General features: G+C 63.6%; 2 protein-coding genes across 4 annotated transcripts; one reads left to right on the top strand and one right to left on the bottom strand.

Moving 5' to 3' along the window:
• Nucleotides 1–353: 353 nt before the first annotated feature.
• Nucleotides 354–8,714, top strand: ALPL (alkaline phosphatase, biomineralization associated). Of its 2 annotated transcripts, none has more exons than XM_021537892.3 (12): nucleotides 354–469; nucleotides 1,322–1,413; nucleotides 1,486–1,605; nucleotides 2,719–2,831; nucleotides 3,408–3,582; nucleotides 3,670–3,845; nucleotides 5,121–5,264; nucleotides 5,414–5,483; nucleotides 6,156–6,290; nucleotides 6,924–7,115; nucleotides 7,818–7,937; nucleotides 8,036–8,714. In XM_021537892.3, the coding sequence occupies exons 2-12, from the start codon at nucleotides 1,356–1,358 to the stop codon at nucleotides 8,290–8,292; spliced, it is 1,560 nt and encodes a 519-aa protein (XP_021393567.2). In that variant the 5' UTR covers nucleotides 354–469; nucleotides 1,322–1,355; the 3' UTR covers nucleotides 8,293–8,714. The 2 variants fall into 2 exon arrangements, with proteins under 2 accessions (XP_021393567.2, XP_085414626.1); XM_085558500.1 differs by having other exon boundaries at nucleotides 354–496.
• A 1,656-nt stretch (nucleotides 8,715–10,370) lies between these two features.
• Nucleotides 10,371–19,171, bottom strand: RAP1GAP (RAP1 GTPase activating protein). 2 transcript variants are annotated; one of them, XM_085558496.1, is made up of 22 exons: nucleotides 19,019–19,171; nucleotides 17,024–17,100; nucleotides 16,894–16,941; nucleotides 16,747–16,785; nucleotides 16,462–16,659; nucleotides 15,454–15,548; nucleotides 15,300–15,378; nucleotides 15,162–15,215; nucleotides 14,999–15,082; nucleotides 14,819–14,919; nucleotides 14,605–14,734; nucleotides 14,025–14,180; nucleotides 13,877–13,948; nucleotides 13,708–13,794; nucleotides 13,087–13,224; nucleotides 12,470–12,538; nucleotides 12,288–12,397; nucleotides 12,135–12,206; nucleotides 11,227–11,320; nucleotides 11,068–11,149; nucleotides 10,923–10,990; nucleotides 10,371–10,842 (listed from the first exon to the last, which is right to left on the bottom strand). In XM_085558496.1, exons 3-22 carry the CDS (start codon nucleotides 16,930–16,932, stop codon nucleotides 10,834–10,836), a joined length of 1,776 nt encoding a protein of 591 aa, XP_085414622.1. In that variant the 5' UTR covers nucleotides 16,933–16,941; nucleotides 17,024–17,100; nucleotides 19,019–19,171; the 3' UTR covers nucleotides 10,371–10,833. The 2 variants fall into 2 exon arrangements, with proteins under 2 accessions (XP_085414622.1, XP_031362456.1); XM_031506596.3 differs by having other exon boundaries at nucleotides 16,462–16,647.
• Nucleotides 19,172–19,995: the final 824 nt, after the last annotated feature.

Below are 19,995 nucleotides of genomic sequence, written 5' to 3'. Positions count from 1 at the left end.
CGGGCTGCTGCAAGAGCCCGTGTGGTGAAACTGAGGCAGGAAGACCCCACTCATCTCCATCACCCCCACCCCAACCCCAACCCCTCGCCGGTGCCGCTAGCACGGTTTGGGTGAAAATAATGCAAAATCCGGCAAAGCGCACGTCTACCCCACCAAGAGGCACCCCAAACTCCCACGTGTGAAGCGAGGGAGGGTTTCTCAGCACTTATAGCCAGGCTTGGTGCTCCCCAGTCCTCCCAGTTCTCCCAGTATAACCCGGCAGAGGGCACCAGTAAGCCCAGTTTGTGGCCTTTTCTCCCCCCGCCCCCCCCCCCCCCCCTTGCTGGCAGCAGGGGGAGGGTGGAGGAAGGGGAGGAGGAGGAGGAGGCTAAGGCCGGGTGCGGGGGGATTTAAGGGCTCGCGATCCCCCCGGCCCGGCCTCCTCCCGCCGCCCAGAGGGACGTGGGTGTAGGGACCCAAGTTAGTGCGGGTACGTGTGTGGCAGCCCCCACCCCCGGTAAGGACCCCCCCGGGGGCCACCGCTGCCATCCCGGGGGAGGGAGGCTCTCCGGGAGCGCGGGGTGAGGGGGCGTGCAGCGGAGGGAAGCTGCTGGGGGGATGTGGGGGTGATGGGGACACGGGAGCGTGGTGAGGACGCGGGTGTGCAACGGGGACACACGGAGATGCTGCAGGGACTTGGGCGTGCAACAGGGACACAGACATGCAGTGGGGCCACGAGCATGTGGTGGGCACACGGGCATGGGATGGGGACACGGACGTGCAGCAAGGACATGGATGTGTCGTGGGACGCGGTCATGCGGGGACGCGGGTGCACAACAGGCACAGAAATGCAACAGGGACACGGGTTTGTGATGGGGATGGGGACAGGGGTGTGTGGTGGGGACATCAGGGACGTGGCACACACAGGGGATGCGGTGGGGACACGGGTGTGTGCTGGGACTGCAGATGTGCAGTGGGGACATGGGCATGGGATGGGAACACGGAGGTGACAGGGACACATGATGGGGACACATGAGAGGTACACAAGCACAAGATGGGGACGTGGACATGGAAGGGGAACACACACGTGATGGGGACCTCACTGTGCCACAGGGACCATCCTGGCTTCCCCCAGCTCGGGTTGGTGGCAGTGAGGTGACACCTCATGGGACTCATGACTAGGGAGGCACGGGGGAGGCGGGGTAAGCTGGCATGTCCCCAGGGGGATCACATCGGTTACTGTGTAGGGAGGGGACATTTTTTCTGTCCTCGCTTGGTTGACCCCGGACCAAAGGTCTCAGTGGGGAAACTGAGGCACGAGCGGGTGCCACCCACCTCGCAGCTCTCTTCTGGCAGCCCCCGCTCAGCGCCGCAGGATGAAGGCTCTGTTAGTCCTCCTCCTCGCCCACCTCTGCTCGGCATCGCTGGTCCCAGGTAGGTGAGGTTCGGAGGGGCAGCACCCCAAAGGTGCTGCCGTGGGGTGCTAGGAGCCCGCTTCTCCTGCAGAGAGGGAGAAGGACCCCGAGTACTGGCGGCGGCAGGCGCAGGAGACCCTCAGGAACGCGCTGCGGCTCCAGCGCCTCAACCAGAACGTGGCCAAGAACCTCATCCTCTTCCTGGGGGACGGTGAGATGGGAGGGGAGCACCCACCCCGGGCGGGGGCAGCGGGGCTGGGGGGCACGGGGGGGCGATGAAGTGGCTGCAATAAAGTGGGTGCTGGGATAAACTGGGGCTTTGACGCATTGGGTGTCGTGGGAAAATAGGTGCTGTGGTGAGTTGTGTTCTGGGATAAACTGGGGTTCCTGTAAGCTGAGTGCTGGTGTGAACAGGGTTTGCGAAAAAGATGTGTGCTGGGGTAAACTGGCTGCTGCAATGAACTGGATTTACAAAGAAAATGGGTGCTGTGGTAAATTGAGTTAACAGTAGACTCAGTTTATTTTGTGGGTGCTGGGTAAACTGGATTTGCGAAAATATATTGGTTGCTTCAATCAACTGGATTTGCAAAAAAATGGGTGCTATGGTAAATAGTGTGAGTTTACAACAAACTGGGTGCTGGATAAACTGGATTTGCAAAAAATATTGGTTGCTGCAATCAGTTTGGTTTGTGTTAAGTTGGGTGCTGGGGTAAACTGGGTGCTGGTATGAACAAGACTTAGAGTAAGTTGAGTGCTGCAATAAATTGGGTTTGAAATGAATATTGGGTGCTAGGGAGAACTGAGTTGCAATAAACTGGGTGGCAGCATGAGCCGGGTGCTGCAATGAACTGGGATTGCAGTAACCTGGTGCAGGGATAAAGTGGATTGGCAAAAAATTGGATCTCAGGTAAATTGGTTTTGCCATCATTTGAGTGCTGGCATAAACTGGGATTGCAATAAAGTGGGTGCTGGGATAAATTTGGTTTGCCAAAAACTTGAGTGCTGGGATAACCCGCGTGCAGGAATGAATTGGCTTTGCAAAAAAGTTGGGTGTTGCAATAAACTGGGCTCTGTGATGAACTGCCTTTGTGATGAAAAGTGGCTGCTGGGATAAACTGGGAGCTGGGATAAACTGGCTGCACAATAAACCGGGCTTGCAAAAAAAATTGGTTGCTGTGATAAACTGGACGATGGGATAAACTGGATGATGGGATAAACTGATCGATGGGCTAAAGGGGGTGTGCGGTGAGCAGAGATGAGCGGGGTTTGCGCGGAGCGCGCTGCGCTGCCCGGGGCCGCCGGGCTGGCTGACGGTGTCCCGCAGGAATGGGCGTCTCCACGGTCACGGCCGCCCGCATCCTCAAAGGGCAGCTGCACGGGCAGGGCGAGGAGAGCCTGCTGGAGATGGACAAGTTCCCCTTCGTGGCCTTGGCCAAGGTGAGCCCCCGCGGGGCACCCACGGGGACGCGACACCCACCGCGAGGTCACGGGCGGGCGGCATCGAACGAGCCGAAATTAGGTCATGGGCGAGCGAAGGCAGCTGGCTCCGGTGCCCGCTGGCCGTGCCAGGGGCCGGCCGTGGGAACGGGGAGGGGGGCAGGAGGAGCCCGACGCCTGCGGGACGCCACGGGACCCCCCTGCTTCTCCTGGGGTCGTTTTGCTGAACGAAACATTGTAAAATAATAATTAAATTTGAAGTCGGCGGCCCCCTCCATTCACCCCGTGGGGATGCCCGTGGCTGTGGCTTCCATCTCCCTGCCAAAAGATGGACTGAAAAAAGGCTAAAAGCAGCAAAATGCAGTGTGGAGGGGGGGATGTCCCACCACGGTGGAGGGAGTAGGGGGTAAAATAGGGGGCAAAGGGCAAAAGAGAGGGGACACAGGTGGGATGGGGGTCTGGTGCAGCCAAACAGCCCAGGAAGGGAAGCCCCAGGGTGGGAATGGTGGTGCCGTCAGTGGTGAGACAATGACGGTGGCGATAACGATGGGGGTTTATCCATCTCCCACCTTCCAGACCTACAACACCAATGCCCAGGTGCCCGACAGCGCAGGCACGGCCACCGCCTACCTCTGCGGTGTCAAAGCCAACGAGGGGACGCTGGGGGTCAGCGCCGGTGTCACCCGGGACCGCTGCAACACCACCAAGGGCCAGGAGGTGACCTCCATCCTCCGCTGGGCCAAGGAGGCAGGTGAGGCACAGAGGAGATCCTGGGCAGGAGGTCCAGCGGGCGGCTTTGGGGCTGTTCTCACCGTTGTCCCCTGAACTGGTGGCTCAGGCAAGGCCGTGGGCATCGTCACCACCACGCGCGTGACCCACGCCACACCCAGCGCCGCCTACGCCCACTCTGCCAACCGTGACTGGTACTCGGATGGAGAGATGCCCCCAGATGCCCTGCAGGGGGGCTGCAAGGACATCGCCCGGCAGCTGGTGGAGAACATCCCTGAGATCGAGGTAGGCATGAGGACACCTGGAGTCAGGGGGATGGGACCAGGGCCATGGATAGATGTGTGACCAAGATCACCAATGGCTGAAGAGCCTGGACTCCCAGGAGATGTTGGGCTGGAACCACCAGTGGTTGAAGAGCCAGAACTCCCAGGAGATGTTGGGCTGGAGCCACCAAGGGGTGCAGGGTCAGGACTGAGAGTGGCTACAAGACAAGGACCACCCTTGCAAATGTGAGGCTGAGACCACCCGTGGGTGCGGAACCAGGATTGTGGGTGGATATGGGGCCAGAACCACCAATGGGTGCAGAGTTGGGACCCTGATGCAATGTTGGGCTGGGACCACCCATGGGTGCAGAATCAGGACCACCCATGGGTATAGAGTTGGGACTCTCATCAAATATGGGACCAGGACCACCATGGGTGAGGTACCAGCACTCTCAGGTGGACATGGGACCAGGAAACTCAAACATAGGTCTTGGACCACAGCACCTGTAGGATCAAGCCCCAGATCCACAAATCCATCTTAGCCTCCTCTTTTCCCATACTCCCAGACCCAAAACTCTTCCTTTTCTCCCCAGTTCTGCTCCTTACTGTGGATTTATGCAGAAATTCAGCACTGTAAATAAATCTTCTTCGGTCCTTCAAAATAGCCCCAAAGCAAAACATCCCAGCCTGTTATTTAGCTCTTTAATAGCCTCTTTTGCTTTTTTTTTTTTTTTTTCCCTTTAATATAATTTTAACTCTGTCCCAGGCTGGAAATAATTATATAGTGGGGAAAAGACTTTTTTTTTTCCCTCTTTTTTTGTTAATAATTTTGGCATTGGTGTTTTGCAGCTTTATAATTCACCTTCTACGCAGAGAAAGGGGGGAAAAATACAAAAAAAACCATAAAATCTCTGCTAGGTTATAAATAACAGAAGCCAAATAAATCAGGCTCCAAAGCAAACAGGGAGAGCCGCGGGATGGGGCTCCATCCCAGCGGGTTCATGTGGGGATCCCGATGTGGAGCATCCTTCCCACAGATTGGGGGAAAAAATATTCAAAAAGCCAAAACCCTGCTGGAAATGGTTATTTTTGTCCTGAGTTTTAATTAATAGGCAGATATTCAGAGTTATTTTGAGCGAGGTGAAATTCCTTGGGTGTTTTTGCCCACAACTCCAGGGCTTTCCTGGACATCCTGCTCCACTCCTTCGGGATCTTCCCCCATTCAACCCCAGCTGGAAGGGGAGATTGAAAAGAATTTTAAAAGATTTAAAACCACATTTCCTCCCTTCTTTTGCAGGTGATCCTGGGCGGAGGGCGGAAATACATGTTCCCCAAAAATGTCAGCGATGTGGAATATCCCCACGAGGAGAAGCAGCGGGGCACCCGCCTGGACGGCAGGAACCTGGTGCAGGCGTGGCGGGAGGCCAAGCCCCGCGGCAAGGTAACGGCGACTCTGGGGCTGGGGGTGCACACACATCACCCCCCCGTAGCCCTACGGAGCCGTTCCTGGGGCTGGAATATCTCGGGGAGCATCTCCGGGGTGGCAGAAGCACTTGGAGAGGTGACAATGCCTGTCCCCCCCGTGCCCAGGTTGCTGAGTACGTGTGGCACCGCCAAGGGCTGCTGGCACTCAACCTCAGCCGCGTCGACTTCCTGCTGGGTGAGTCCCTGCACCCACGGGTGCCCTGGCATCAGCTGGGTGCTTTAGGGGGACCCTGTCCTGGGGTGCTGGGGCAGCTGCAGTGGCCAGTTCTCCTCCAAGGGATTGAGGAGCCCTGTCCTTGGCATGCTGGTAGCCCCCCAAGATGGTTCTGTTCCCTTGGGGATGCTGGTACCCGCCCTCACACTGATCCTGTTGCCTCCCTGGGGATGTTGGTACCCCAGAGGGATGCTGTTACACCCCCAAGATTGGTGCTCTTGCTGCTCCCAGGGGTGCTGGTACCTCCCAAAGAGGTTGCAATTTCCCTGGAGATGCTGGTGCACTCCCTGGAGATGCTGGTGCACCCCCTGGAGATGCTGGTGTGCCCTCAAGGATGTGCTGCCCACCCAAGGACATTGTTACACCCCCAAGGATGCTGCTACTCCAACCCTGGGACACATCTCCCTCCTAGGGATGCAGTTCTTTTGTCAGCAGTGAAATTCCCATCCCAACTGGAATGTGGAATCCAGCAGGGCAGGAGGAAGGAAGGGTTGGGATTGTCCGGCTTCTATCTAATCTTCCTGGATCCAGTGGTGTGTGAAACACTTGAATCAGCAGGAGGAGCAGGATTTGCCCCCCCCCTTTTTTTCTTTTGGTGGGAAAGGATGTCCCCAGCAGTGTCCCTGTCCCCAGGCCTCTTCGAGCCAGGGGACATGATGTACGAGCTGGACAGGAACAACAATACAGATCCGTCCCTCAGCGAGATGGTGTCCGTGGCCATCAGGATGCTCCAGAAAAATCCCCGAGGGTTCTTCCTCCTGGTGGAAGGTGGGGGGTTCATGGGGGTGCAAAAATGGGGCATGAAAAGAGGCAAGGAGGGGTGCAAAAAGGGGGGGATTAAAAAAAAGAAGGGTGCAAATGAAGAATAAAGGGGGTGGTGGGGATACAAAAAGGAGGAAATAAAGGGGGTGATGTGGTGTAAAAGAAGGTGCACAAAGGTGGGGAATTGGATAAGGGGGAGGTACAAAAAGTGAGGACTGGGAGGTGGAAAAGGATGATAAAGGCGGTGATAGAAGAACAAAAAATGGGGATTAAATGTGATGGTGCAAAAAGGGAGGATAATGGGGAGATCGGAGTGCAAAAAAAGGGGATGACAAGGAGGAAGGATAAAGGGGTCGTGGGGAATACAGAAATGACAGATAAAGGGGATATGGGGGGATGCAAAAAGAGGAGTAACAGGGGCAGAGAAGGTGCAAAAAGGGAGGGATAAAAGAGGTGGAGTGCTAAAACGGAAAAAGGGTAGGGGGATGAAAAGGAGGAGCAAAGGGGCTGATGGGGGTTCAGGAGGGAGGATGTGGGATGTGACAAGGGGTAAAAATGGGATGGGGGCGCAGAAAGGGAAGAAAGGGGGTTCGAGGCGGGGAGGAGGAGCGCAATGCCGAGGGGTGCCGGGCTCCTCAGGCGGCCGCATCGACCACGGGCACCACGAGGGGAAGGCAAAGCAGGCGCTGCACGAGGCGGTGGAGCTGGACAGGGCCATCGGGCTGGCCACGCGCCTCACGTCCACCCAGGACACGCTCAGCGTCGTCACCGCCGACCACTCGCACGTCTTCACCTTCGGCGGCTACACCCCCCGTGGGAACCCCATCTTTGGTGAGCCCTGCGCGGGGACAGCTGGGGACACCCTGGGGACAGCTGGGGACACCCTGGGGACAGCTGGGGGACAGCTCGGGGACAGCTCGGGGACACCACAGGGACAGCTGGGGGACACCCTGGGGACAGCTGGGGACACCCTGGGTACAGCTGGGGGACAGCTGGGGGACACCCTGGGGACAGCTGGGGGACACCACAGGGACAGCTGGGGACACCCTGTGGACAGCTGGGGACACCCTGGGGACAGCTCGGGGACACCCTGGGGACAGCTCGGGGACACCACGGGGACAGCTCGGGGACACCCTGGGGACAGCTGGGGACACCACGGGGACACCCTGGGGACACCACGGGGACACCCTGGGGACAGCTCAGGGACACCACGGGGACAGCTGGGGGACACCCTGGGGACAGCTCAGGGACACCACGGGGACAGCTGGGGGACACCCTGGGGACAGCTGGGGGACACCCTGGGGACAGCTGGGGGACACCCTGGGGACACCCTGGGGACACCCTGGGGACAGCTGGGGGACAGCTCGGGGACAGCTGGGGGACACCCTGGGGACAGCTCGGGGACACCCTGGGGACAGCTCAGGGACACCATGGGGACAGCCCAGAGACAGCCTGGGGACAACTCGGGGACACCCTGGGGACAGCTGGGGGACACCCTGGGGGGATCCCATCTGCTGACTGCCACACCACCAGGTCTAGCCCCGATGCAGAGTGACGTGGACCGCAAACCCTTCACATCCATCCTCTACGGCAACGGCCCCGGCTACAAAATCGTGGCGGGCGAGCGAGAAAACGTCTCCGCCGTGGATTTTGGTGAGGAAGTTTTGGGCCAAAACCCCTTCAAATCACCCCAGCTTGGCTAAAAGGAGCTGCACTCTTAGACGATTCTCACTTGTGCCGTTTGCCCCCAGCTCACGCCGACTACCAGGCGCAGTCGGCCGTGCCGCTGCGGCAGGAGACCCACGGCGGCGAGGACGTGGCCGTGTTCGCCCGCGGGCCCATGGCCCACCTGCTGCACGGCGTCCACGAGCAGAACTACATCCCCCACGCCATGGCTTACGCCGCCTGCATCGGCTCCAACCGAGGCCACTGCAACGCCGCCGCCCGCCCGGCCACCCCCCTGCTCCTGCCCTTCCTCGGCCTCCTCCTCCTCCTGCTCCTCTGCTAAAGTGCCTCTTGCAAATCACTGAGGGGGATTTATTTTTAATTCATCCCCCCTTTTTATTTTTCTGTGGACAGCAGCGCCCGGGAAAGAGGAGAGAGAGAACAGAGAGACTCAGCGGAGCAAAAGCAGCCGCCGGTGGTTTGGTGCTGGGAGCTGCCTCTGTAAATACATGGTTCCTTCCCTATAATTAGCAGCGTTCCCTGGCCTATCCCAAAGCCACCGCGGGATTTGGGATGGCAGCTGGAGCCTCGGCGGATAAAACCCCCTCTTTGAGCGAGACGCGATGGGGCTGGGTCCCAAAATGCCTCTGCGGTCCCTGGGCTGAGGACTGACCCTGGTGCCCAACTCGTCACATGCGTGGGGAGCCAGGGACCATACGAAGATGGGAAAAAAAAATTAACTCATCGGGTTAATTTGTCCCTAAACTTGGGTTTTGCTGTCTCCTCGGTGATTTATTTTGTTTTAAAATTCTTCGGGTTAAAACAACTTGCTGCCCCGGGAGGGGTTGGGGCTGGGATTGTGGAAGGGGGGTAAAGGCAACAAAGCGGCATGTGAGGGCACGCCCCCGTCATTAGGGTGAGTTAATTAAGGGGGAATTTAATAGGTGGGGTCACAAGGGGAAAGGGCTTGTGTAGCTGGGGGGCAACACTGGGTGGGCAAAGGGTGCTGGGAGCAGGCAAATGTCACTGTGCTTGTGCCAATGTCACCGTGCAAGTGGGTACGGTGCCTTGCACATGCAAATGTCTCTGTGCCAGTGCCACTGAGCACTTGCAGACGCTGCCTGAGCTGAGCAAAAGGTGCCCTGAGTGTGCAAATGTCACCCAGATGCCATGGTGTGCAGTGCCTTGCACACGTGCAGATGTCACCCTGCCTGAATTCCCCTTTCCAGGTACAAAAGGCACGTGTGACTGTCACTGTGGGTGACACGCAGTGAAAATGTGCAGTGCAAACACGTTGCTTGTGCAAATGACCCCTGGCACGTGCAGAGGTGCCCGTGCACGCAGGAAAGCCCCACGGTGCCCCCGAGTTCCTGTGCTTGTGCAGATGGCTGGGAAAACGCTGCCTGCCTCCCCCAAATCCCCAAAAAGCCCCCTGTAAATACCTCCCTCGTTTTTCATTCATTCACCAGTTTTATAATTAAAGCTCCAATTCCTCATTAACCAGGACCCTCCAGAGGGGATGCAGGTGCTGGCCCCCGCAGGGCAGGATTTGGGGGTTCTGACCCAGGCAGGGCAGGATTTGGGGAGTGCTGACCCTGGCAGAGCAAGATTTGGGGAGCTCTGACCCAGGCAGGGCAGAATTTGGGGAGCTCTAAGCCCGGCAGGGCAGGATTTGGGGGGCTCTAACCCTGGTAGGGCAGGATTTGGGGGTCTCTGACCCCGGCAGGGCAGGATTTGGGGGGCTCTAACCCTGGTAGGGCAGGATTTGGGGAGCTCTAAGCCCGGCAGGGCAGGATTTGGGGGGCTCTAACCCTGGTAGGGCAGGATTTGGGGGGTCTGACCCCAGCAGGGCAGGATTTGGGGAGCTCTAACCCTGGTAGGGCAGGATTTGGGGGGTCTGACCCCAGCAGGGCAGGATTTGGGGGGTCTGACCCAGCAGGGCAGGATTTGGGGGTCTGACCCCTGCCTTTACCCCCTGGCATCGCCGGCTCCCGAGCGAGGCCCGGCCCTGGCGCTTCCCAGAACTCGGGCAGCCCCGGGCTATGTTTAACCACTCCCGGGGTGCCGCGTGGTTTTGGGGGGTTCAGGGGGGTGGGAACCACTTTCCCTTGGCCAGGGGGTTGGCAGGACGCCGGTGGCCACCGGGGCTGTGGCCAAATGCCACTCCTGACGCCGGGCTGGCCAGCAGAGCTGGAAGAGGCACTTCGGGGGGGGCTGAGGGCATCTCCTGCCATATTTTGGGGTACTTGCTGCACCCCAAAAATGGGACTATCAAAGAAAGGCTTTGCTCGGTCAGGCTGCTATGAAACCCCAACATCTGTCTAAATGACTCCCCAAAATGAGTGTTTTTACAGCCCCCACTGATGTTTGGGGTTTTGGGGACCCCCTAGATATTGGAGACCCCCCTCCCCTCCGCCACTGTAGCGATAAATAAACCTTTATTTTATACAGGACTCACGGGAAACACAAACACAGTTTGGGAGGGTGTGAAAAAATATTCCTCCCCTTCCCCCCAGTTCCAGCCTCCGGCAGATTCCGGAACTTTTGTCCCTTAAAATAAAGGGGGGGAGAGGGAGTTCCACTTTAGGGTTACCCTGGATTTGAGTCCCCTCTTTTTTTTTTGGGGGGGGGGAGGGGATGATGCTGGGGTTGGACCCACTCTTCATTCCGGGGTCACGGCAGAGGGGCGGCCCCTTTGTGGTGCATCACCCCCTCACCCAAAGGGTTTTTGGGGTGACAGAGATTGTCTGGAGGGGGGCACATCCCAATTTTTTTTGGAGGTCCCCCCCAAATCCTGCACCGGGGACGATGGCTTCAGCTCCTGGCACGGGGGTGGCACACAGAGGGGGGTGAAGCGGTGACACCCCCGCAGACGGGGGGGTGACTATGAGCCCTGTGGGAGGGACATCAGCGGGGGCACCCCAGGGTGGGCACCCCCGTACTGCAGCGGGGGAGGGGGGCAAACAGCCTCACCGGGTTATGGGGGGGCTGCTCCAGCTGGATTTTGATCTCGGGGCAGGGCGGGTCAGGCGGGCGGCGGCCTGGGGCAAAGGGGGGGTCATGAGCACCCCGAGGGGTCCCCAGCCCTGCGGCGCCCCAACCGGGGGTGCTGGGCTACCTGGGGGGGTCCCGGGGGGCTCATCCGGCCAGGGGGTGTCAGTGAAGGCGTCGCGGTGGCTCCCCGAGGGCGAGCGGCTCTCCTGAGGGGGTGGAGGGGGTCAGAGGGTGCTGCCCACCCCAGGCTGCCCCCCCGGAGCCCTCCCCGGGCTCCCCGTACCCGTCCCGGCTCGCCGGGCTCCTCCGCGGCGCTGCCGAAGCTGCTGGCGCTGGAGGAGGAGCGGGAGAAATCCGGCGGCTCCGGCTTCTCGGCCCTGCCAGGGACAGTCCCCAAGGCCAGGGACAGTCCCCCAGACCACAGCAGGCTGGCACCGCGCCTCGTGGCCACCGCCGTGGCCCGCTGCGATGCTGTGCTGGCCCCGGGACGCCCTGTCCCCATGCCACCCCGTCCAGGACACTGGATCCTCGTGTCACCCTAGCCCTGGCATGTCCCATCCCCGTGCCACCCTGTCCCCACCCCATCCCATCCCTGGGAGGTCCCATCTCCGTGCCACCCTGTCCCCATGTCTCTTGTCATCATCCCAACCTATCCCCGTGCCACCCACCTTCATGCCAACCCACATCCAGGCCACCCAAGTGCCACCCCACAGCCCCCTGCCACCTTGTCCCTGGGACACACAGACCCGGTGCCACTCAGTCCCTGGGTGGACCTGTCCCCGTGCCACCCTGTCCCTCTGGTGCCTTGTCCCCACGCTACCCTGTGCCAGCCATCCTGGTGCCACCTTGTCCCGGTGTCACCCATCCCTGTGCCACCCAGCCCACTGCATTCCTTTGCTGTCCCATCCCTCCGGTCCCTGTGTCACCTTCACATCGCCCTGTGCCAGCGCCCATCCCTGTGCCACCCCGTCCTGGTGTCACCCTGTCCTTGAGCTGCACCACCCCAGTGCCCTCCAGTCCCCGTGTCACCCTGATGTCACCCTGTCCCCATGTCACCTGGTCCTGGAGTCACCCATACCGGTGCCACCCTGTCCCCTTGCCACACCAGCCCAGTGCCCTCCAGTCCCCGAGCATTCCCAGCCCGGTGCCCTGCTGTCCCCGCGTCCCCCATCCCGGTGCCAGCTGCGGGACCTGTCGGGGTTCCGGCGGCTCTCGGGGGAGCTGTGCGTGGAGCTGGAGCCGTCGGCGGCTGCGGGGCCGTCCCTGCGGGGAGGCGACGCCAGTGAGGTGACACCGGGAGGGGCCAGCGGGAGGGACAGCGGCGGTGCCGGTACCGGCGCTCACCTGCCGGCCGGCGCCTCCTGGATGCTCTCGATGCCGATGGCGCTGGAGCGGCGGGAGCCCAGGGGGCCGGGCCGCCGCCGTGACGGGCTCTTCCCGGGCACCAGCAGCGCCTGCGGGGCGCCGTTAACCGGGGGGACACCGGGGAGCGGGGTGACACCGAGGGGGGACAGCGAGGTACCCACCTCTTCCACCGAGCCCAGCCCGATGGCGCTGCCGCGGCGTCCCCGGCGGCTCCCGGGCACCAGCAGCGACTGGGGGCGGCAGCGGGTCACCGACCGGGGACCACGGCGGGGGGCTACCGGGCACCGGTGGGGGGAACCGGGCACCGGGAGGGGAACCGGGCACCAGGGGGAGGGGAACGGGGCACCAGGGGGAGAACCAAGTACCGGGGGGCGAACAGGGCACCAGGGGGAGGGGGAACCGGGCACTGAGGGAGGAACCAAGTACCGGGAGGGGAACCGGGCACCGGGTCGGGGCGGAGCTAAGGGCGAGTGGGAGGGGCTTGTGTAAAGGGGCGGGGCTTAAGGCGCGGGGCGCGACTTGGGCGGGGATTATGCAGATTAGGGGCGTGGTCGACACGGGGCGGGGCTTGATGTGAAAGGGGCGGGGCTTGCGGACACGGGGGCGGTCCGTGCGTGAGGGGCGGGGTCACAGCAAAGAGGCGTGGTCAGACCAAGGGGGCGTGGCCAGCCGAGGGGGCGTGGCCAGCCCGAGGGGGCGTGTCCTGGCCGGGGCTCCCGAACCGGGACCGGGACCGGGACCGGGACCGGCCCCGCCGCGCTGCGGGACCGCGCCCCACCTTGAAGGACTCGAAGAAGCCCGGGGCGGCGCCGCCGTTGTCGGGGCGCTCGTCGTCGGGGCCGAGCCCCAGCATGGCCTGGCTGCGCGCCTGCAGCTCCTCGTGCAGCGTCTCCAGCAGCGCCGCCCGCGTCCGCTCCTGCGCACCAGCCCTGCACTGCTGCGCCCACGCGAGACCACCCGGCCCGCACCTGCCCCGCACCCACCTCCGCAACCAGCCCCGCACAGCCCGCACCCACCCGCCACCCACGCAGGACCAGCCCCCGCCCTGCTGCACCCACGCGGCACCGCCCACAGCCCCCTGCAGCCCCTCACCCACCGCTGCCACCCACGCGAGGCCACCGCGAGCACCCAGCCCTGCCCTGCTGCGCCCACGCCACACGGCTGCACCCACGCGAGACACCCACACGCCAGCGCAGCGCTGCACCCACACGTGAGACCACCCCACGTGCGATTCCCCCTACCCCGGGCACCACCCACCTGCCCAGACGGGGACCCAGCTCCTGCCCACCCACGCGGTGCCTACGGTTCCCACGGTGGGCACGGCACCCACGGCACCCACATCCGCATCCCACGGCTGGCCCAGCCCCTCTGGGTGCCCCCCGGCACCCCCTGCCCGCACCTCCAGCTTGGCGAACTTCTCGGCGCGGTAGCAGGCGTACTCGGCGTTGATCAGCTTGGTCAGCAGGAACTCCTGGAACTCGGGGCCCTGCGGGGTGGGGCGGCCCGGGTGGGTGCGTGGGTGCGTGGGTGTCCCCTGGGGCTCCCCGGCGGCACCCACGGGCACGCACCTTCCTGAAGACGGCGGGGTCGGGCAGCGGCGGGCCGAAGAAGGGCACGTCGTCCCGGGCCGTGACGGAGACCTGCGGCGGGTGGGGGGTGACGGGGCACCCCGCGGGCGCCCACGGGCACGGGGACACTGAGGCACGGGGGGGGTACCTTGTAGAGGGTGCCCTGGGCGCCCCCCTGCTCCAGCTGCACCACCACGAAGGCGTGGAGGAAGTTGGAGGCGATCATGTCGGGCACGAACGGTGTGTTCTCGTCCTGGAAGACGATGGCCACGATGTCGTTGCCGATGTGACGCTTCCGCTGCAGCTGTGGGGACAGGCGGGATGCGGAGGGACAGGGAGGACGTGGGGGACGAAGGGTGGTCACACCAGGGGCATCAAAAGGAATGAAAGCCCTTGTGCCCCACAGATGCACCCCAGCACCCATGGGTGCTCCACCAGCCCCCTCCATCCTACAGCTCTCCCCTGGCACCCATGGGTGCCTTTACAGCCCTCTGCATCCCAAAGATGTTTCCCCACACCCATGAGTGCCCTGTCACCTCCTGGGCCTCACAGCTGCCCACCACCCCCCATGGGTGTCCCAGGAGTCCCCTCCATTCCATGGGACATCCCCAAAGCCCCAACAGCCCTTCCACCCATAGAAGTGCCCCAGGAGCACCTCCCACCCCCTGCTCTCAAGCACCCAAGTGTCGCCCCCAGTCCCCCTCCTGTCAGCCCCCATGGGTGCCCACCTGCTGGGCGTCCCCCTCGGTGTAGGGCAGTTTGGTGGAGACGTGGAACATGATCTCCTTGTCACGGAAGTGGCAATAGACCGACTCGCTGCCTGTCTGCCCGTGGGTCACATCCAGCCCCCCTCGGAACCTGCGTGGGTGGGTGGGTGGGTGGGTGGGTGAGAACGGCACCCTGGCCCCGCGGGTCCTTCCCCCCCCAGCATCCCTCACGCACCCCTTGAAGTCCCGCAGCTGCACCCGCTGACCCAGGACGTCGAGGAATTCGGCGAAGGCCGGGCTCTCCTCCGTGGTGCCAAAGAGCTCCTCCTCGGAGGTCTGCAGTGGGGTGGGGATGGGTGCCAGCACCCACCCAGGGACTCCCCTCACCCTAACCCCCACCCACCCCACCCCATACCTGCCCTAGTTTTTGGTAGATGACCCCAAATTTGAAGTGGTTGCTGAGCACGTGCTCATCAAAGGCGAGGATGAGGCGGGATGCCTGCGGGGTGGGGAGGGGTCAGAAGTTGGGGAGAGGCACCCACGGGTGCCCAGGTGCCCCCTCCCTGCAGCCCGTTCACCTTGGGGTAGAGCACAGGGTAGAAGCGATCCACATTGACGTCCTCGCACACCAGCTGTGGGAAGGAGGGGTGCTGCCATGGGGGGCCTGGGACTGGGGGGCACCCATGGGTGCTGCTGGGAGCCGGGGCCGCACCCACCTTGGCCATCTGCACCACGTTGGGGAACTCGGCCAGGCAGGAGATGGGCACCACATCGTGCAGGGTGCGGGCACGGGTGCTGCGGAGCAAGGAGGGGGTCAGGGGAGCCCCCGGCCCAGGCAGCTCCCATGGGTGCCTCCCGCAGCCCGCTCACCGCAGCAGCAGGTGGAGGTGCTCCTGCTCGTCGTACTTGAGGGAGAAGACGAGGTGTCCCAGCGCCGGGTCCAGGGAGTAGTAGTTGAAGTGCTCCTGTGGGAAGGAGCCGAGCAGCCATGGCCAAGGGCGCTCCTGCTGGGGCACTCGTGCCATGGGACACCCAGGCCCATGAGCACCCACATCCATGGGACACCCGTGTCCATGAGCACCCACATCCATGGAGCACCCGTGTCCATGAGCACCCACATCCATGGGGCACCCGTGTCCATGAGCACCCACATCCATGGGGTACCCGTGTCCATGAGCACCCACATCCATGGGGCACCCGTGTCCATGAGCACCCACACCCATGAGACACCCGTGTCCATGAGCACCCACATCCATGGGACACCCAGGCCCATGAGCACCCACATCCATGGGGCACCCAGGCCCATGATCATCCACATTCATGCAACACCCATGTCCATGAGCACCCACACCCATGAGACACCCGTGTCCATGAGATACCCACACCCATGAGCACCCATCCTAATGGAGCACCCATGTCCATGAGCACCCACAGGTGCCTCCTATGGGGCACCTACACTCAGTGAGCCTCACACCCCTTGTGGCATCCAGGTCCTATAGACACACAGACCAATGGAGCCCTCATGTCCATGGGCACCTCCTGCCCATGGAGACTCAACACCCACCTCCTCACCACCCACCCCACGGAGCGCCCATGTCCGCACACAGCCGCATGCCAAAGCACCTGTGTTTGTGAGGTCTCCATGTCCTTCCATTCCCATGGAGAACCCACCCCAGGCACCGTTGCCATGCCCAGGGATACCCACCCCACATCCATCAGCCCCACGTCCATGGCCCGTGGGGCTCCCCTCCCCGTGGACACCACACCCACGTCCACGAACACCCGAGTTTATGTGGTCTCCGTGCTCCTGCCCATCCAATACCCACAGGACGTCGGCCCCACCCCAGACCCCACGCCTGCAGCACCCCGGGGCCTCACCTTGCCCAGGAAGTGCTTGCGGTAGATCTTGGCCGTGTGGTTGCCCTCCAGCTTTGCCCGGGCGCCGGGTACCGGGGTGGGGGGCGAGTCAGGGGCCCCGCTCAGCTGGTGGTTGGTGCCCTCGATCCAGTAACCCCCGAACTGCGGCAGGAGGATGAGGGGGAACGGCCCCTCCCGGCCCAGCACCTGCGCCCACAGCTGCGGTGGGTGCTTTGGGCACCACCCCCAGCCCACCCAGCCGGGCGCTGGCCCTCCCAGCCCCCTCGGGAGAGCGGGGCGCTCTACCTCGTGCACGCTGGGGTAGGGGATGTAGTCCTCCTCCGTCTGCAAGGCAACGGAGTGGTGACGGCCACCATGGGTGGTGGGATGGGTGTTACCCATGGTGGCACCCCAGGGTGCCGGTTGCGAGCCCCCCATCCCAACAACACCTACCTTGAGTGGTGGGGGGATGGCATGGCGCTGCTGGGCCATCCTGCTGCCCTGGGGAGAGAGGGGCTGTGGGTGCCCGTCTCCCCGCCTTGGGGTGGGCATCCACGGGTGGGGGGCATCCACGGGTGCTTACCTCGTGGTTGGGAGGTGCTGCTGGCTGGAGACGGGTCTAGGTGGTGCGAGGGCGTCCAGGGGGGCCCATGGCGCTTCCTGCGGAGAGGAGAGCTCCCGCACAGCCCCTCCCCGGGACTCCGGCCGGCGGCCTTGCCCCGGAGCCGGCCGGTGGCCGGAGCCGAGCGCCGGCCGCGGGTGCGGGGTCAGCGCGGGACCCCCCCGAGGGGCGCCCTCTGCCGGCGGGCGGCGGCGGCGCGGGGCAGCACCACGGACAGCGCCGGGACCCGCGGGAGCGGCACCGGCCCCGGGGAGATGGCACCGGCCCCGTGAAGTGACACCGACACCGGGGAGGTGGCACCGGCCCCGGGGAGGTGGCACCGACCCCGTAAAGTGGCACCGGCCCCGGGGAGGTGGCACCGACCCCGGGGAGGTGGCACCGGCCCCGTAAAGTGACACCGACCCCGTGAGGTGGCACTGACCCCGTAAAGTGTCACCGACCCCGTAAAGTGGCACCGGCCCCGGGGAGGTGGCACCGACCCCGTGAAGTGGCACCGGCCCCGGGGAGGTGGCACTGGCCCCGTGAGGTGGCACCGACCCCGTAAAAGTGTCACCAGCCCCGTAAAAGTGTCACCGGCCCCGGGGAGGTGTCACCAGCCCCGTGAGGTGGCACCGGCCCCGTAAAGTGACACCGAACCCGTGAGGTGGCACCGACCCCGCCAAAGTGTCACCGACCCTGCGAAAGTGCCACTGACCCCGTGAGATGCCACCGACTTCACAGAAGTGTCACTGACCCCACGAGGTGCCACCAATGCCGTAAAGTGTCACTGACCCCCACTGACCCTGCCAAAGTGTCACCGATCCCATGAAGTGTCACTGACCCCGTGAGGTGCCACCAACCCCGTAAAGTGACACCGACTCCCACCGACCCCATGAGGTGTCACTGACCCTGCGAGGTGCCACTGACCCTGCAAAAGTGTCACCAATCTCGCTCCCATGTCATCCATCCCGTAAGATGTGGATCATGCCCCTGCCAGTGCCACTGACCCCGAGCCAGTGCCACCAACCTCGTGCCAGTGCCAAGCACGGTCATTTTCGTGCCAATGCCACCGACCCCTTGCTCAGGTTTCTCCCCGTGCAAGTGTGATCATTCCCGTGCCAGTGCCACCGGCCCCGTGCAAATGTGGCTCTCCCCGTGGCAATGCGACCGTTCTGGTGCAAACACCACCGTGCCCGTGCAAATGGCACTGTCCCCATCAAACACAGCCCCGGTGCAAATGTGACCCGGCCCTGTGCAAACACAATGACGTGCGGGCACGTCCCCGGTGCAAAAGGGACCCCCGTGCAAATGTCACCGGCCCTGTGCAAAGGCAGCCCCGGTGCAGGTGTGACCCGTCCCCGTGCAAGCACGACCCCGGTGTCCCCGTGCCAATGCGACATTGCCACCCGTCCCCGTGCACACGCGACCCTTCCCCGTGCGGCCCCGGGGCCGCTGCGTGACCCCGCGGGGCTGGGGGTGACCCTGGGGGGCTCCTCTGTGGCTCCCCGCACCCCCCAAATCCACGGTGGGGTCTGTCCCGGGAGGGCGGGGGGAGATGCTCTAAATGTGGGGGCCAGACTGGGGGGCGGGGAGGGGGAGATTTGGTTTGGGGGGGACACGGGAGACTGGAACAGCGGGAGAGATGATGGAGGGCAGAAGAGGGGGGCAGGTTTTGGGGTATCCGGGAGGGGGGGCAGATTTGGGTGGGGGGCAAGTGGTAGGGTGTAATCTGGAGGAGACATTCGGGGGGGACCGGTTGGGGGCCAGCGGGGGACTCCTCGCCTCGCCCCCGCCCCCAGCCCGGGTCTTTTCCCCCAGGCCCGGAGCATTTCCCCCCATCCCCTCCCCCGGTACCGGCAGCGGTGAAGGTCACGGGCGGACGGACCCCCCCGGTGCTGCGGCGGGGATGAGGGGACATCCCCAGAGGGGGGTCTCCGGGGGGACCGCGGTGCCCGGTCCCCGCGAGGCGGCACTTACCGGGGGCGGCGGGGCCGGGCGGTCCCGGAGCGGGGCCGGTACGGAGCGGAGCCGAGCGGGGCCCCGGCGCTCGCTGCCACCGCGCAGCGTCACGTGCGGCGGGGCGGGGCGGCCCCTCCGGGGGCGGTGGGACCGGGAACCGGTAACGGGAACCGGGCACAGGACCGGGGAACGGCCGCGGGCAGCGGGAGCAGACCACGGGCCACGGGCACCGCCAAAACGGCACCGGGAGCTGAGATGCGGAACTGGGGATCCCCCTCTCCATCCCTGATGTCACCCCCGGGGTGTCCCCTCCTTGCCCAGCGCCCCGGGCCCCGCAGAGCAGGGACCCACCCAGACATCTCCCTGTCCCCCCGGACCCATCTCCATCCCCTGCCCGCAGCTGGCACCCGGGTACCGCTCTGCCCATCACCCACACCTCCCCAAATTCGGCTCACGGGGTTCTCTCCCAGAGCTGGCTCCCCCCTTCCCCTCTGCCCACCCCTGGCTCCCGGCAGGCCCCGCTCATCCGTGCCCCCCATCCCTGCTACTCAGGGCCCCCCATCTCCATCCCTGGTGCCCAAGCCCCTCCTCCCACACCTCTCCATCCCTGGTACCCGAGGAACCCCCCCTCCGTAATTCCCCATTCCTGGTACTCGGAGTACCCCAAAAAGCCTTAACCCCTCCTCTCCCACACCCAGGCTGGCCCCCATCCCTACCTGAGACCCCCACCCATAATCCCCCCACGCCTGCAGCCCCCCCAGCACCCACCCCATTCCCACCTCTAATGCCCATCCCCAGTACCCAGGCCCCCCCATCTCCCAAGGCTTCTCTCCTCCCCCCACCTCCAGCACCCATTTTTCCTCCCCCAGGGGCTCAGGGGGACACCCTGCCTCGGAGGGTCCCAAGGAGGGGCTGGCATTGGCTGCCAGGAGGGGCAGGGACCCCGCTAGGGACACACCAGCTGGGGACAGGGGTGGATGTGACAGGGCCAGGGC

This window comes from Lonchura striata, chromosome 21 (genome assembly GCF_050655825.1).
Source record: "Lonchura striata isolate lonStrDom1 chromosome 21, ASM5065582v1, whole genome shotgun sequence".
Lineage (NCBI taxonomy): Eukaryota > Metazoa > Chordata > Aves > Passeriformes > Estrildidae > Lonchura > Lonchura striata.
The sequence above is the reverse complement of the archived record's forward strand: the minus strand, read 5'-3'. Positions and strand labels throughout refer to the sequence as shown.

Coding starts and splice junctions, on each gene's coding strand:
- ALPL (XM_021537892.3), top strand. CDS start 1,356: ATGAAGGCTCTGTTAGTCCTCCTCCTCGCCCACCTCTGCTCGGCATCG. Junction 3,846..5,120: donor AGAACATCCCTGAGATCGAG/GTAGGCATGAGG, acceptor CTTCTTTTGCAG/GTGATCCTGGGCGGAGGGCG. Junction 5,265..5,413: donor AGGCCAAGCCCCGCGGCAAG/GTAACGGCGACT, acceptor CCCCGTGCCCAG/GTTGCTGAGTACGTGTGGCA.
- RAP1GAP (XM_085558496.1), bottom strand. CDS start 16,932: ATGGCCCAGCAGCGCCATGCCATCCCCCCACCACTCAAG. Junction 13,795..13,876: donor ACCCCGCCGTCTTCAGGAAG/GTGCGTGCCCGT, acceptor CCCACCCCGCAG/GGCCCCGAGTTCCAGGAGTT. Junction 10,991..11,067: donor GCCCCCCGGGACCCCCCCAG/GTAGCCCAGCAC, acceptor CCTTTGCCCCAG/GCCGCCGCCCGCCTGACCCG.